At 55.3% G+C, this 14,430-nt stretch overlaps 1 protein-coding gene across 2 annotated transcripts; it reads left to right on the top strand.

Annotated features, from left to right (window-relative positions):
• The first annotated feature begins 272 nt into the window (after positions 1 to 272).
• On the top strand, positions 273 to 14,430 carry DVL3 (dishevelled segment polarity protein 3). Of its 2 annotated transcripts, none has more exons than XM_058556219.1 (15): positions 273 to 665; positions 6,026 to 6,095; positions 6,628 to 6,749; positions 6,870 to 6,979; positions 7,177 to 7,309; positions 7,487 to 7,580; positions 7,789 to 7,858; positions 8,480 to 8,619; positions 8,803 to 8,879; positions 8,994 to 9,061; positions 9,217 to 9,366; positions 9,970 to 10,101; positions 10,289 to 10,456; positions 13,560 to 13,775; positions 13,874 to 14,430. In XM_058556219.1, exons 1-15 carry the CDS (start codon positions 505 to 507, stop codon positions 14,308 to 14,310), a joined length of 2,148 nt encoding a protein of 715 aa, XP_058412202.1. In that variant the 5' UTR covers positions 273 to 504; the 3' UTR covers positions 14,311 to 14,430. The 2 variants fall into 2 exon arrangements, with proteins under 2 accessions (XP_058412202.1, XP_058412201.1); XM_058556218.1 differs by having other exon boundaries at positions 7,174 to 7,309.

Raw genomic sequence — 14,430 nt, 5'->3', positions numbered from 1 at the left:
CTAGTGAGATCTGCCCTTCCATCTCTGGGGGCCTAGGTGACCGTCGCGACGCTCGCCGCGCGCCTGGGACCGGAGCGCAGGAGCAGGAGCGCGCCGCCCGGCCGGTGGGCGGGGTGTCCGCGGGGCCAGGCCCGGGGCCAGGACATCTGCCGCGAGGCCAGCGCGGCTGGCGGCGGCGGGGGCGGGGCCGCGCCGGGGCGGGGCCGCGCCGGGGCCAGGGGAGGGGAGCGGGCCCGGCTGCAGCCCAGAGCCGAGAGGGCCGCGGCCACCGGAAGAGTCGCCGTCGCCAGCCGAGCCGAAGAGTGGGGAGCGGAAGCGGCGGCCGCGGCGGCGGCAGGCGGCGCTGGGACCCGGGAGCGGCTGAAGAACAAGGGAGCTGGCGCCGCGGCCGGCCGCCGACTGGGCTGAGCCGCTGGGTCGCGCCGAGCGCCGCCGCCGCCCGAGAGGCCCGGCCCGGCCGCCCAAGCAGGCCGCGCGCGGGCCGCCGGGCCCGAGGCCGGAGCCATGGGCGAGACCAAGATCATCTACCACCTGGACGGGCAGGAGACGCCGTACCTGGTGAAGCTGCCCCTGCCCGCCGAGCGCGTCACCTTGGCGGACTTTAAGGGCGTTCTGCAGCGACCCAGCTATAAGTTCTTCTTCAAGTCTATGGACGACGATTTCGGGTGAGGATGGCCCCCGCCTCGCCTCTGGGGGACCCCAGCCCCTCCGGCTTCTGGGAGCCACTTGGCCAGTTTGGACTCCCCTTTGCTACACTGGCTCCTAGCCCTGCTCTGGATTCTAAGGGGCGACCCGGCTATTTGGGCCCCCTTGGCTTTTTCAGAGGCTGGAGTTCAGCCCCTCGAGGGACTCTCGTTTCCCCTCTTTCGGGGGACCTTGGTCTCCCTAGTTTAGGGTGACGTTCAACTCCCCCAAAGCAATCAGAATTTCAGCCCAGTCAAGTCCCCTCACCTCCTCAGAGACCAGCGGCCCACATAGACAGACACACACCCCCCTCCACCCAGTTCCAGAGCCAGAATCCCCAACCCTCCTCCTGCCAAGGGAGCCACCTTTGTAGCATAGACTTGGGGTGTTGGGCACTCGGCCTTCGCCTGCTCCATCTTTTCGGCTCCACAACTCAGAGCCATATTTGGAGTATCATGCATCTAAGGGCTATGGTGCAGGACTTTGAACTGGAGGAGGGGGTGAGATGGAGGGTGCTTAGGCGCCAGGCTGTAAGCTAAGGCCTGCAGACCTGATGTTTATTTAGCTGTCTCCCCTCTCTCTCTTGGGGTGTTCAGGATGTTATCAAGGGAGCAGAGCGCCGGCCCCTGGGAGGAGTCCTCACTAGCCCAGGTGCTGATTTTCCCTCCGAATTGGGGCCTTTTTCCTCCAGATGGTGGCCGAGGAGGAGACCTTGGAAAGGGCCTCAGAGCCTGGATGGGAGGGCCAGGAAGAGTCTCTTAGTGTTCTTCATCTTCCCCTCCCTGGCGGGGTCTTCTCCACCCAGCTGCAGGGCTTTGGACAGGCGGAGTTTGGAAGCAGCGACTTCCCCTTTAAGAGGGGATGGAATGTTGGAGCCGGAAGGTTCTGTAGCAGCTGGCCTAGGAGGGGGAGCCTGGCCGATCCCCTCACCACCCCCCCAACTCCCAGGAGACTGGGGGAGGGGGAGGCCCCCACACTAGTCTGCCCCACACTAACTGGGCACTGGGCCTGGAGGCCTGTGGGGAAGGCCCTCCTGGGCCCTCCAGGCCTAAAAGCTGCTGCTCCAGCCCTAGCTTGAGGCCTGTACTGCTCTTGGGAGCTGAGGCCCCAGAGCTGAGTGAGGGGGGACATTCTTCTCCCCAGTGTTCATCAGTGTGGCTTCTCTCCCAGGACCCCGGCCCTCCTGCCCTGGGAAGCAAAGCAAGCACCTTCTCTCTCTTCTGCCTGGCATGTTTTGCTGTCACCTTTCCCCCTGGAACTCAGAGTTCCATGAGCCCATGAGATCATAAGTGCTTTATATAGTGGGAAGTGCTATGCAGCTTCTAACTCCTGTTTCTGTTGTTGTTGTTCCTGCCCTGGGGTGGGGTACTCCTGGTGTAGTAATGATTATCTCGCTTCAGTCCAGAGAAGGACACCCCTGATTGGAAGATTCTGAAGAGGGATCGATCTGCTGGGGGTGGGAGTGAGGGGGCAGATGCCTTGGCCTGGTAAGAGAATAGAGTCAGAAGAGACCAAGATACTGCCTCAGGGTATGAGATAGGGGGAAATCAGCTAGAGTCTACTGTAGTAGGGGGCCACCCTGGGGCCAGATGCCTTGAGGGACTAGGATAAGTCTGTGTCTCCAACCGCCTCTCATCCCTGAGTCCCACTCATCCCTGAGCCCACTGGGCCTACCCCCACCTCCTGAGCCTAGACCTCTCTGGGCTGCCTCCCACTCTCCCCAGGCTGCTGTCAAGCCAAGCCTAACTGCAGTCATAGGAGGGACCCCATTACATCCACTCACTGCTGACTTAATATTGTTCTTTAAATCCACTGTCAGTCCACTCACTCTTTCTTAGCTTGACCCAATCAATAATATGAAATCACAGGTCCGATTTTTTATCTATATTTCTTTCTAAAATATGTGAAAAATAAATACTTAACTATTGAATTAAACGTTCATTCAGGTACACGCGAAGCCATCTTGCATACCTCAGTGGTACTTGAACCATCCTTTGCAAAATATTAGAGGAAACCAAAAAATTAGAGCCAATTTAACAGGGTTGAGAACAATGCTAAAAAGAAGTGGAGGAGGTTGATTTTGTTTTTATCCCCAGAAAGATTAATGAGCAAGAGAGCTGGTAGGGCTGTCTTGTCACAGAGGAATAGCTGAGGAGCATGTATATATCTATATCTCACTTACTTAACAAACTCTTTCTATGTGCTTACAGTGTGCAGGCACTGATCTAAATGCTTTTCAAATCTTTACTCATTCAATCCTTTTAACAGCCCTGTGAAATAGGTGTAATATCTCCAGTTTATAGATGAGGCGACTAGAGCACAGAAAACTTAAGTAACTTACCCAAGGTCACACAGCTAGTAAGTGGCAGAACTTGATTCAACATCAGGAATCTGCCTCCACAGTGTAGGGCCTTAATCACACAGTTGTAAGTATTATTATTATCACCATTTAACAGATACATCCTCTCTGAGGGAGATGCTGAGCCTTGGCAAACTGTAGAGGTGATAGGGCTGCCACTTATCCTAGCCCCATGAGAGGAGGGTCAGGGCAGAGGTCAGGAACCCCTGCTGACAGATGGGAAAGTAGGTCAGAGGAGGAAGGCTGCTTTCATTCAGTCTCTCCAGGCTCACCCTCTGAGGTTCTGGTTTGTAAGGCCCAAGGACTCCCCAACTCCCATCTGGTCTCCAGAAGTATTTGTCAAGCTCAGGGTAGGCACAGCCTTCTTAAGTCATTTGAGAAATGGAAGAAGAATAAACATTTTCAGCACTGAGGAGATGGTGGGGGGAAGAACAAGGTACCCACTGCTGGCATGTCCTTGAGCTGTGGGAGGGAGCAACATGGGACCTTGGGCCACTCACTGTGTTGCTCCCTGCTCCGTGTCATACCTGTCTCGGGCCTTCTACCTGGAGCACTCTTCTTCTCTTCTCTTGTCTGGTCCAAATTCTCCTGTCCTCTGGGTTAAGCTTTTAAAGTTACCACACTTTATTCTGTTTATCCTTACACCTACCTGGCTCCTAGCCAGGACCTGACACCTAAGTAATCAGCAGATGTCTGTCGAGGGAACACGTCTGCTGCTCTTACGGCTCTGACCACTTCCTGCTTGTGGTATACTTAGTGAACTGTCCATTGGACCGTAACCCCCGAGGATAAGGCAGGCTCCAGGTCTGATGCTTCTTGAGGTCCATAGCATCGCAAGCACAGGACTTAAAAGCCACTGGGCTCTCAGCAAAGGCCTTTTAATTGAATGAATGATGAACGATGAGCAGATTTGTTTGGTCGCTGCCCTTAGAAACTTACACCTCATTAGACAGAGTATGGATCCTGCTAAAATTTGACAAAGTTAGTAACTATTTTTATTGTATGACTGGACCATGCCAGCCATTTACAAATCCCATTTACCAGGATGAGAGACAAAGGCTTGGAATAGTTAAGAAACTTCTCTAAGAGAGGAGGGCTAATAAGTGGCAGTATTGGAATTTGAACCCAGATTTGTCCGACTCCACTTGGGGTGTGTGTGTGTGAGAGCTATGGAACCCTGAGCCACTCAGCTCCACAGTGGGAGGGAGAGGCCTGTCTGAGGTCCCCCAAGGCTGCTGAAGATCAGCTGATCCTTGTGAGTCAGCAGAGCCTTGGCGACCCGTCAGTGACCCCCAGAAAGAAAGGAAACATCTGTAGTGTGGAGCTGTGTGTTGGGGCCGCTGGGGGATGGGGAGTGGGGACTCGGCAGCAGTTTCCCACCACAGAGAGACCCTCTCCAAAGCAGGTCACAGCTCCTGCCGTGTGGTCCACAAACCCCTGTTCCCAGAGGGGGCTGCAAGCTAGGTGTGCCCTGTGAACAGACTGGCTGGTGGGTCCGAGCTACGTCTCTGTCCCTCCTTTCCAGCCTGTTCTGTCTGCAGGCTTTCTGCCATGGTGGCCTGAGCAGGATGATTTGAGCTGCTTTCTTGGGGTCGCTGTGGGGTTGGAAATGGTGGGGGAGCCAGAGCTTGATGGGAGGGAGGAGGGCAGGCTCGGCCTTCGAACTTGGCTGTGAGTCCAAGAATGTGAACATCACAAGGAGCCAAGCACGTTCCCGGCTCTGGGCAGAAGCTGCTCCGAGAACAAGGGAGGACTGGGCTTCCCAGCCGCCTTCCCTGCTATCTTCCCGCTCTGCTCATGTGTCTTCCTCTGCCCCTGATCCTGTCTTTCCAGCTCTGTACTCCTGGGGTGTTTGATGGAGTCTGGGTTCCTCAAACTTTTCCATTCCCTTCCCTGGCCCCAAACTGTAGTCATTGTCTGACTTCTTGCCTCACTGCATACCTCAGGCCAAACTACATGCCTGTGACCACATCCTACCCCCCATGCCCACATCACTGTCTCCCCACCCCCACCCTCCACACAGACCGCATCCCCTCTGTCATCTGTGAAAGGCTGTGGAAAGAGGATGAGTTTTGGAATCAGACGAGCCTAGGGTTGAATTCCAGCTGACATCTTCTAGCTCTGTGACCTTGGACAAGTTACTGTTTCCTTATTCATAAAATGAGGGTCATATTATCTACACAATGAGGCTGATGTGAAGATTATATATTATAACTATAGGGAGATAAGATGGTATGATAGGTAAGAATAAAGGCTTTGAAGACAGGCTGACCAGGATTCAAATTCCGGCTCTTCACTTATTAGTGGTGTGACTATAGGTGAATTTCTGAACCTAATGAGCCTTAATTTCTCCATCTGTACCTGTCTTATAGCATTGCTGTGAGTATTAAATGAAATTATACAAGTAAAGTGCTTAGCTTCATGCTTGGTCCATAGTTCACGCTCAATAAAGGAGAGCAATTGTTACTATGATCCTACTTGCAGTGTAGGATGTTCAGTCAATGCCTTCTTCCCTTCTCTTTCCTAATTTCCTTAAATTCTTCATCCACACCTCCCAGAGGAATCTCAGGATTCTCAATTGAGAAGGGAAGGACAGTAATAAGGGTGTGCTTCTTCCTAGTTTGGGGTCAGAGGGAAAGAAAAAGTCTAGCCTAGGAGAGCCCATGCTGGGGCTGGGTAATGCACTCTCGAGATTCTAGAGAGTGGCTGCACTCGTGGGGGACACTGTTCTCTCAGGTGTAATTTGCAATCACCTGATGACTGAGAGGATGCCCAGGAAAGCAGCTGATGTAGGCAGGGCTGGTCTCTAGCCTGGTGGTGCTAAAGAGCTATCCCTGGCTCACCCCTGCCTGCTCGCATTTGAACAGGCTTGTGCTGGTGGTTTGCCAGTTTAGGGTGGAAGAGCCCCTGAGAATTGGGATTCTGAGGACACCTCCATTTCCACCCCAGAAGGCTTACTCTGACACCCCCCTTTCCCTGCAGAGTGGTGAAGGAAGAGATCTCGGATGACAATGCCAAGCTGCCCTGCTTCAATGGCCGGGTGGTGTCCTGGGTAAGGAGCCCTCCTCGGCCCTCCCTCCACCTGCATTCCTGCAGTAGGCTGGACGGAGGAAAGGCATCACTGAGATTGTAGCTGGTGGTTTTATGCTTCAATGTCTGAATCTTCCTTGAGTTTTCTGACTCTACTGCTTCTTACCCCAGATTCTGTAGCCTTGGTAAAAGGTGGGGGAGTGGTGGGAAGGGGGAAAAGGCAGACACAGAGCCACACGCTGGAGACAAAATTGTCTCCTATGCCCTTTGAGGCACTTTGCCTCAGGTTCCCTTCTGTCACCTGCCGACCTCTGCCTTGGACCACTGACCCTTGTTCTCGGCCCCCATCCCACTTCATCAGCCCATGCCTCCCAGCCTCCCCATCAACCCAGCAGTGGGTCCGTTCCTCATCTCAGCTGCCCTTGCACAGTCCCATCTCCCTCGGTGTCCCCTACTTTGTTCTCCCCAAGCCTTCATGCTCTACCAAAAGCCAGCTCTCCTCCTTCTCCCTAGTGCTCCTGATCCATACTACCCACCCATTTTCTCCCCATCAGCTGGTGTCAGCTGAGGGCTCGCACCCAGAGCCAGCTCCCTTCTGTGCTGACAACCCATCAGAGCTGCCACCGCCCATGGAGCGCACGGGAGGCATTGGGGACTCCCGGCCCCCATCCTTCCAGTGAGTGTGACCTGAAGGTGGGGAGGGCCCATGGGGGAGGGCCGTGTCAGTTCAGCCCAGGGCTGGGGGAGGGAGCCCCCAGCCTGCCCCCTCCCCCACCAAGTCCTCTCTTCCCTGCAGCCCTCATGCTGGTGGGGGCAGCCAGGAGAACCTGGACAATGACACAGAGACGGACTCCTTGGTGTCTGCCCAGCGGGAGCGGCCACGCCGGAGGGATGGCCCAGAGCACAGTGCGTCTTCCCTGAATAGATGCCTTCCCCATCCCCACGCCCTCCCCACAGTTTCCACTCAGCTACCCGCCTCTTTGCCCTACTTCTTGAGCTCTGGATATGCCTGGCTTCAATGCAGCCCCTGGCCCATCTCTCCCTCCTCCCTTCCCTACTGCATCGGGCACCGTGAGTGCAGCTGCCTCTACCCCCTGCAGCAGCCCGGCTCAATGGAACTGCCAAGGGGGAGCGGCGGCGAGAGCCAGGGGGCTATGATAGCTCGTCCACCCTTATGAGCAGTGAGTTGGAGACCACCAGCTTCTTTGACTCGGATGAAGATGACTCCACCAGCAGGTGGGGCTTTAGTTTCATGGGCACTATGGGGCAGGTGACCCCTGGGGAGCCCTGAGCCATGAGGATGCTGGGTCCCTAGGCAGGATATGGGCTTTGTGTTGGGGACCTGGGCCCTGCAGTGCCTCTTATGGGGCAGGGCTGGGCCAGCCTGGTGGGGAACGACTGTGGGCCCCACAGGTTCAGCAGCTCCACAGAGCAGAGCAGCGCCTCACGCCTGATGAGAAGACACAAGCGGCGGCGGCGGAAGCAGAAAGTTTCACGGATTGAGCGGGTATGGGGCCTGGGATGGGTGGGGGCAGACTGAGCCCTGCCCCAGCAGGGCCAGGGTTTGTGCTTCCTTAGATCCCCCTACTTGGGTCAGTGTTTATAGAACCTGGGGAGGAGGACTGGAGCTGAGGGCTCACCCTGAGGAGGAGCTAGGTGGAAGCAGTGAGTTCCTGCCACCCGTACCTGCTGCTTAGGGCCTCTCTCTGTTCCAGTCCTCGTCCTTCAGCAGCATCACGGACTCCACCATGTCACTCAACATCATCACGGTCACTCTCAACATGGGTGAGTCTGGTGAAACAACACTCTTGAGCTCCTACTATATGCCAGACACTGGGCAGACTTGAGAAGTTCGGAGAGGCACAAGATAACGTTCCCTGCCCTCAAGGAGCTCACTTTCATAAATGTAAACTGGTACATAAACAGATCATCTCAGTGCTATGACAGAGAAGCACAGAGAGCTGTGGAAGCAAGAATGGCATCAGGGAAGGCTTCCTGGAGGAAGTGATTTCTGATTCCTCCCCCATTCCCATTTTTCAGCCATTGCAGTCTTACTCTCTGGTTTCTGCCATAGCTATTCTCTTTAGGAGATAGCTGGATGTAGTGAAAAGAGCCCCAACTTTGGAATTTAAATCTGAGTTTGAATCCTGGCTTTGCCACTTAACGGCTTAGAAAAGTTACTTACATTCTCTAAACCTCAACTGCCTGCTCTGTAAAATGGGACTAAGAGTCCCTGCCTCACAGCCAACAAGGATGCAATGAAAGCATGTTTGAGTATCTGAACATAGTGCCTGCTTCAGGGTCAATAGATGTTAGTTCTCATCCCTTTCCACCTTTTTCTAATAAGGGGCTCAGAATTGGGGTAGGAACCTTGCTCCCCTCTCAAGATCTTCTTACTCCCTGTAGAAAAGTATAACTTCTTGGGCATCTCCATTGTGGGCCAAAGCAACGAGCGTGGGGACGGAGGCATCTACATTGGCTCTATCATGAAGGGTGGGGCCGTGGCTGCTGATGGACGCATCGAGCCAGGAGATATGCTGTTACAGGTACCATTGCCCACTCTGGGTGGTGGTGTGGATAGGGAGTGGGAAGATGTCCCTATCCTCTGTACTCTGCTCATTCAGAGGCCCCTTCTTCATGCGGGGAAGACCCCCGGACCCACCAAGCTCAGCTTCCCTACCCCCATCTCCAACACAACTGCTTATCCCACTCCTGGTCCTCTTTCCCAGGTAAACGAGATCAACTTTGAGAACATGAGTAATGACGACGCGGTCCGGGTACTGCGGGAGATTGTGCACAAACCGGGGTATGGAGGGGATGGAGTATCGGAGAGGAGGGGCAAGGATTTCTGGCTGTCAGGCGGAGGGCTTGGTCTGGTGCCCACATATCCTGCCCTCACTAGGGACACCCTTGTTTTCAGGCCCATCACCCTGACTGTAGCCAAGTGTTGGGACCCAAGTCCACGTGGTTGCTTCACACTGCCCAGGAGTAAGTGGACGGGTGACTCAGCCTTAAAGCTGGTGCTTGGCATATGTGAGCCCTGTCTCTCCTTCCTTCTGTGTTGCCCTGAATCCCCACACCTACCCTGTTGGGCCCAGAAGTGGGCAGGGTGGGCAGCCCCTGACTCCTCATCCTCCCTGCAGGCGAGCCCATCCGGCCCATTGACCCTGCGGCCTGGGTCTCCCACACTGCAGCCATGACTGGCACCTTCCCTGCCTACGGCATGAGCCCCTCCCTGAGCACCATCACCTCCACCAGCTCCTCCATCACCAGCTCCATCCCTGACACAGAGCGTGAGTGTCCAAACCTGTCCCCTGGGCCCAGCAGACAGGGCCAGGTGGGAGAGACTGATGAAGGCCCACCTGGAGACTCTTGCTTGAGCGTCAGAGGGGGCTGGAGAGGGGACTCAGCTCATTCCAGCTACCTCACACTGCAGCTTCCCTCAGTGGACACCAACCCTCACTAAACAGTGTTTGCTTCTGAACCTGTATTGAGTTTCCAGCAGGCCTCGGTTTCCTCTTGTAAAATGGGACTAATGATATGTACTTTACCAGGTTCCTGGGGTTTAATGAGAGGATATACGTGAAGCATCAGTCACAGTGTGTGGCATAAAGTAAGCACTCAATAAATGACTGCCATTTTTATTATCATAACACACACGTTATACACTGTGCCATAAGCACTTTCATTTACATTATTTAATTCTCTCTTCAAACATCCTTGTAAAATAGATATTAAAGTCCCTGTTTTTATGGAAGAGGAAACTGAGTGTCCAAGAAGTCAGTAATTTGCCCAACATTGATCCATAATTGTTAGATGGTAGAGCTGGAATGCAAACTCCTGTCTACCTAACTCCATGGCCCCTTTCTGCTCACCATTCTGCCTCTCACCCCCAGGCCTAGATGACTTCCACTTGTCCATCCACAGTGACATGGCTGCCATCGTAAAAGCCATGGCCTCCCCTGAATCTGGGCTGGAGGTCCGTGACCGCATGTGGCTCAAGATTACCATCCCCAATGCTTTCATCGGTGAGAGGGCCCCATGGTGGGATGAAGGACAGGGGTGGGGAGTGATGGGGCAGGGCAGGCCAGGGGCCCAAGAACTCCCATGGGCCACTCCTTTGAGCTGAAACCAGCCCCAGCCTTGTGACTTCTGTGAGACCAGATGAGCCCAAGGCAGGTAGGCCTCCCAGTCAAGTGGCGGCCTTGCCCCCAGGCTCGGATGTAGTGGACTGGCTGTACCACAACGTGGAAGGCTTCACTGACCGGAGGGAGGCCCGCAAGTATGCCAGCAACCTGCTGAAAGCCGGCTTCATCCGCCACACTGTCAACAAGATCACCTTCTCCGAGCAGTGCTACTACATCTTCGGCGACCTCTGTGGCAGTACGTGCCTCCCCTACCTCCCGCCCTATCTCCTGGCTGGGAGTGGGGAGGCGCCCAGGGATGTGGTAGACTCCAGGGAACCCAGATGAGGGGACAGCAGAGCTGGGGGCCCAGCTCAAGTCCTGAGAGTTCTGTAGTGGAAGCAGAGCCCAGTCCAGCCTCTTCACCTGCCCCACATTCCCCTCTTGGGGCTGGCATTTTCTAAATGCCCGCTTTGTGCCTGGCACCATGCTAGTTATTTCTGAAGCAATGTCTCACTCTCTCACTTAGTCCTTACAACCTCCTCCCCACCCTCAGGGAGACCAATTAACATCCTTGTTTTCAGATGAGGAAACTGAGACTTGTAGAAGTTAAACAGTTCACCCCTGGTCTCACAGCTAAAAGCAGAGGAGCTAGGCCTTGGGTCCAGGTCTTTCTGGCTCCAGAGGCCTTGTTCTTCACACCATCTGGGGCTGCCCTAGGTGTGTGGTGCTGCAGAAACATTGTCTCAGCAAGGCCAAACAGAGTTCCTACTCTTGGCCCCTGCTCAGCCTTCCAGCACCAAGCAGGTTCCACTAGGGCAGGACCAGGGGCTGGCCTGAGGCCCCAAGTCCACAGCTTCCTCAGACCCCTGAGAGTGGGCTGTGCCACAGGATAAAGTTGGAGAAGCTGTCGGGGCCAGGTGGTAGAGGACTCTGCAAGCTGAACTGAGGAGTTTGGACTTGATCCTGAGACAGTGCAAAGCCAATGAGGGTTATTAAGCAGGAGAGGTCTGCAGAGAACCATCCTTCTCCTTCTGAGCCTCTGGACAAGCCTTGGGAATGGGAGTCCTCAAGACAGGACAGCATTGCTCAGGGCTGGGAGCTGAAGCCCACGCCCAGCAGCCACCTCTGCCTGAGGGAGCCTTCTCTGGGCCCAGTGGTGCTGGCTGGAGTCCAAAAGCTAACTCTTAACATGCTTCAGATTAGGTTCTAGGGACTAGAAAGGCTGTTTCTGCAGAGCACAAGTCCCTGGTGGAGAGTGGGTCCCTGGCCCTCAGCAGCTCCAGTGTGGCCCCATGGAGTAGTGATAGATGCATAGGGTTTTGGAGTTAGACAGTCGGAGTTCAAATCCTAGCTCCACCCTTACCGTGTGAACATGAGTAAGTGACACAGCTTCTCACTGCCTCAGTTTCTTCGTCTGCAAGATGGAGTTAATAATAGAACTTATCTCATAGAGCTATTTTGTGAACAATATAAGACAATGTATATAATGCTTTTAGCATCATGTTTTGCCCATAGTAAGTGCTCTATAAAAGTTGTCTATTATACATATATTTAATTGGTTCTAAGATGAACATGTTTTTCACAGTTCAATATCTCTGAAACTGGGGTGCATCTTAGAATCAATGACTTCTCAGACTCAATCAAATGTAGTTATTATCATTATTAGAAGTCAGCCCTGGCCCCAAACCTCCAGGGACACATAAAGCTTCTCAGGGCAGCTGTGGCTTTTGCTCAAGAGACATTGTTCCTTCCCTAAGGCCTCTAGGGTCTTGTACCCATGGACCAAGGCCACCAGAGGCCCAGCTCAGGGAGATGCTGACAGAACAGGCCTTTTCCTTCTCACTGGCTGAGGTCTCCTCAGCTGGGAGTACAGCAGGCTTAAAGGGAAAAGCTGGGGACCTGGCTAGCCCCAGGAGCACACAGTCACTCCTCTCGGGATCACAGCCTGGAGGCTGAAGTAGTCACCAGCTCTTTGGGCATAAGCCAAGGCAAGCCCCTGCTTCCCATCCCCTCTCCCCCCGTGCTAGCTGCTGGCCTTGACAGGTTGATGGCTTGGCTGGCAAACTCCACAGGCTGCCTTAGCCCCCTCAGAGCCCCCTCTCCTGACCTCTTTTCCCCTGGAAGGTTGGGCTGGGTCACTTAAGGGCTTGGAAGAAAGGGCTCAGTCTGTATCCAGCAGCTGTCCCCTAGGGCAATTACAGGTCTCCCAGAGCTCTGGGACCTGGCACAGATGGGGTGTGAGCAAGGGGTGTCCCAGGCAGGTAGTCAGTTCTAGTGGTCCTTTATACTCCGTTCCAGGTAGTTCCAGCATTGGTGGGGGCAGCCTTGCCCTTGCACAGTTTACTGAGGGAGCCAGAGTCATGAAAGAAGTAATGTTAACACAGTGAGACAAGTGCTGTGAAGAACCAGGCCTGGCTGGGAATGGGTGCAGAGCACAGAGGAGGCACCTAAGTTGCTCTCTTTCTTGGCCCTTCCCACCCTCCCCAGCAGCACCAGAAAATGGATCCAGGCCAAGGGCCTTCTATATGGGGAGGCTCTGAAAGGCCTGATGTTCATTCTGGTTTTTAATGGGTAGTTTTTCAGTCCTAGGTGAAGGGGGAGGGCAAAATTTCACCTAAATTTCCCCAAACTGCTCCCTACTCCTTACTAATGACCTCACCTGGAAAGGTAAGGAGAAAGTAAGTGACGCTCAGCTTCTGCTCTGGCGACAGTTTGGCTTGATCCCAGGCTGGTCATTTAACCTCTCTGGACTGCACTTTCCTCATCTGGAAAAAATGTGACTAATACCTTCTTCATAGGCTTGTGGTAACATTTGCATGAGATGAAGTGCTTTGTATTGTGCCTAATGAATTGCAGGTATGCCATACCTGGTGGCTGGCTGGCATTTCAGCCTTGCACATTCCCCTACTTCTTACCCTCTAAGTGAACAGTGGAGAAAACTGCCAAATAAAAGAGTTTTGCCCCTTCTTCCAGTTCACTGAAGAAGGAGGAGAAACTGCCAAAGGCTTGGTAGGGGGTCTGGCAGTTGGATACAGGACTGGCAGTTGGATGCCAGGATCTGGCACTGAGGAGCTGCAGTGTAACTCAGGGCCTTCCTGAGGAGAGTTTTCCCTGGGGCCATCTCTGCAGGGTTTCCCTCCCCACCATCTCTGGTGGGGGGCAGAGAGGGCTGAAGGAGTGCGAGATCTCTGGCCTGTGCCTCCTCCCATTCTGGCGAGAAACTACCGCAGCTGTTGGTGTCATCCCAAAGGCCCCCACCCAACCTAGGCTGGCGACCTCTCTCTCCTGAACTAGGGGTGCAGGGGCACGAGATAGACCCAGCTCATCCGGCCCTCCCCTAATCCCCCTCCCCCCCACAGACATGGCCAACCTGTCCCTCCATGATCACGACGGCTCCAGCGGTGCCTCTGACCAGGACACGCTGGCCCCTTTGCCTCACCCGGGGGCCGCCCCTTGGCCCATGGCTTTCCCTTACCAGTACCCGCCGCCCCCGCACCCCTACAACCCGCACCCTGGCTTCCCGGAGCTGGGGTACAGCTATGGCGGGGGCAGCGCCAGCAGCCAGCACAGTGAAGGTAAGGGGAGGGGCCCCTGGGGGGTGCTCCAGGCGAGCCCCGGGCTTCCTCCGCAAGCTCTCAGCGTCCCCCATCCCGTCCCTGCCTGTCCCCTACAGGCAGCCGGAGCAGCGGCTCCAACCGCAGTGGCAGTGACCGGCGGAAGGAGAAGGACCCGAAGACTGGGGACTCGAAGTCGGGCGGCAGCGGCAGCGAGTCGGACCACACGACGCGCAGCAGCCTGCGGGGGCCGCGGGAGCGGGCGCCCAGCGAGCGCTCGGGCCCCGCCGCCAGCGAGCACAGCCACCGCAGCCACCACTCGCTGGCCAGCAGCCTGCGCAGCCACCACACGCACCCGAGCTACGGCCCCCCTGGCGTGCCCCCTCTCTACGGGCCCCCCATGCTGATGATGCCCCCACCGCCTGCAGCCATGGGGCCCCCCGGAGCCCCTCCGGGCCGCGACCTGGCCTCCGTGCCCCCCGAACTGACCGCCAGCAGACAGTCCTTCCGCATGGCCATGGGAAACCCCAGTGAGTTCTTTGTGGATGTGATGTGAGCAGGGCCCCTCCCCCACTCCCAGCCCACCCCCGCCCTGGCCCGCTGCGTCCCTCTCTCCGTCCGTCCGACTTTTTTACTTGTCTGGTACCTGGAAGGGAAATAAACGGAACTAAATCCA

Source organism: Diceros bicornis, chromosome 15 (genome assembly GCF_020826845.1).
Source record: "Diceros bicornis minor isolate mBicDic1 chromosome 15, mDicBic1.mat.cur, whole genome shotgun sequence".
Taxonomy (NCBI): Eukaryota; Metazoa; Chordata; class Mammalia; order Perissodactyla; family Rhinocerotidae; genus Diceros; species Diceros bicornis.
Note: the sequence above shows the minus strand (reverse complement) of the source record. Positions and strands in the feature narration are given on the sequence as shown.

Excerpts from the sequence above, each read along its gene's own strand:
- DVL3 (XM_058556218.1), top strand. The coding sequence starts at position 505 with ATGGGCGAGACCAAGATCATCTACCACCTGGACGGGCAGGAGACGCCG. Across the intron at positions 7,310-7,486 it reads GAAGATGACTCCACCAGCAG|GTTCAGCAGCTCCACAGAGC; the intron begins GTGGGGCTTTAG and ends TGGGCCCCACAG. Across the intron at positions 8,880-8,993 it reads GAGATTGTGCACAAACCGGG|GCCCATCACCCTGACTGTAG; the intron begins GTATGGAGGGGA and ends CCTTGTTTTCAG.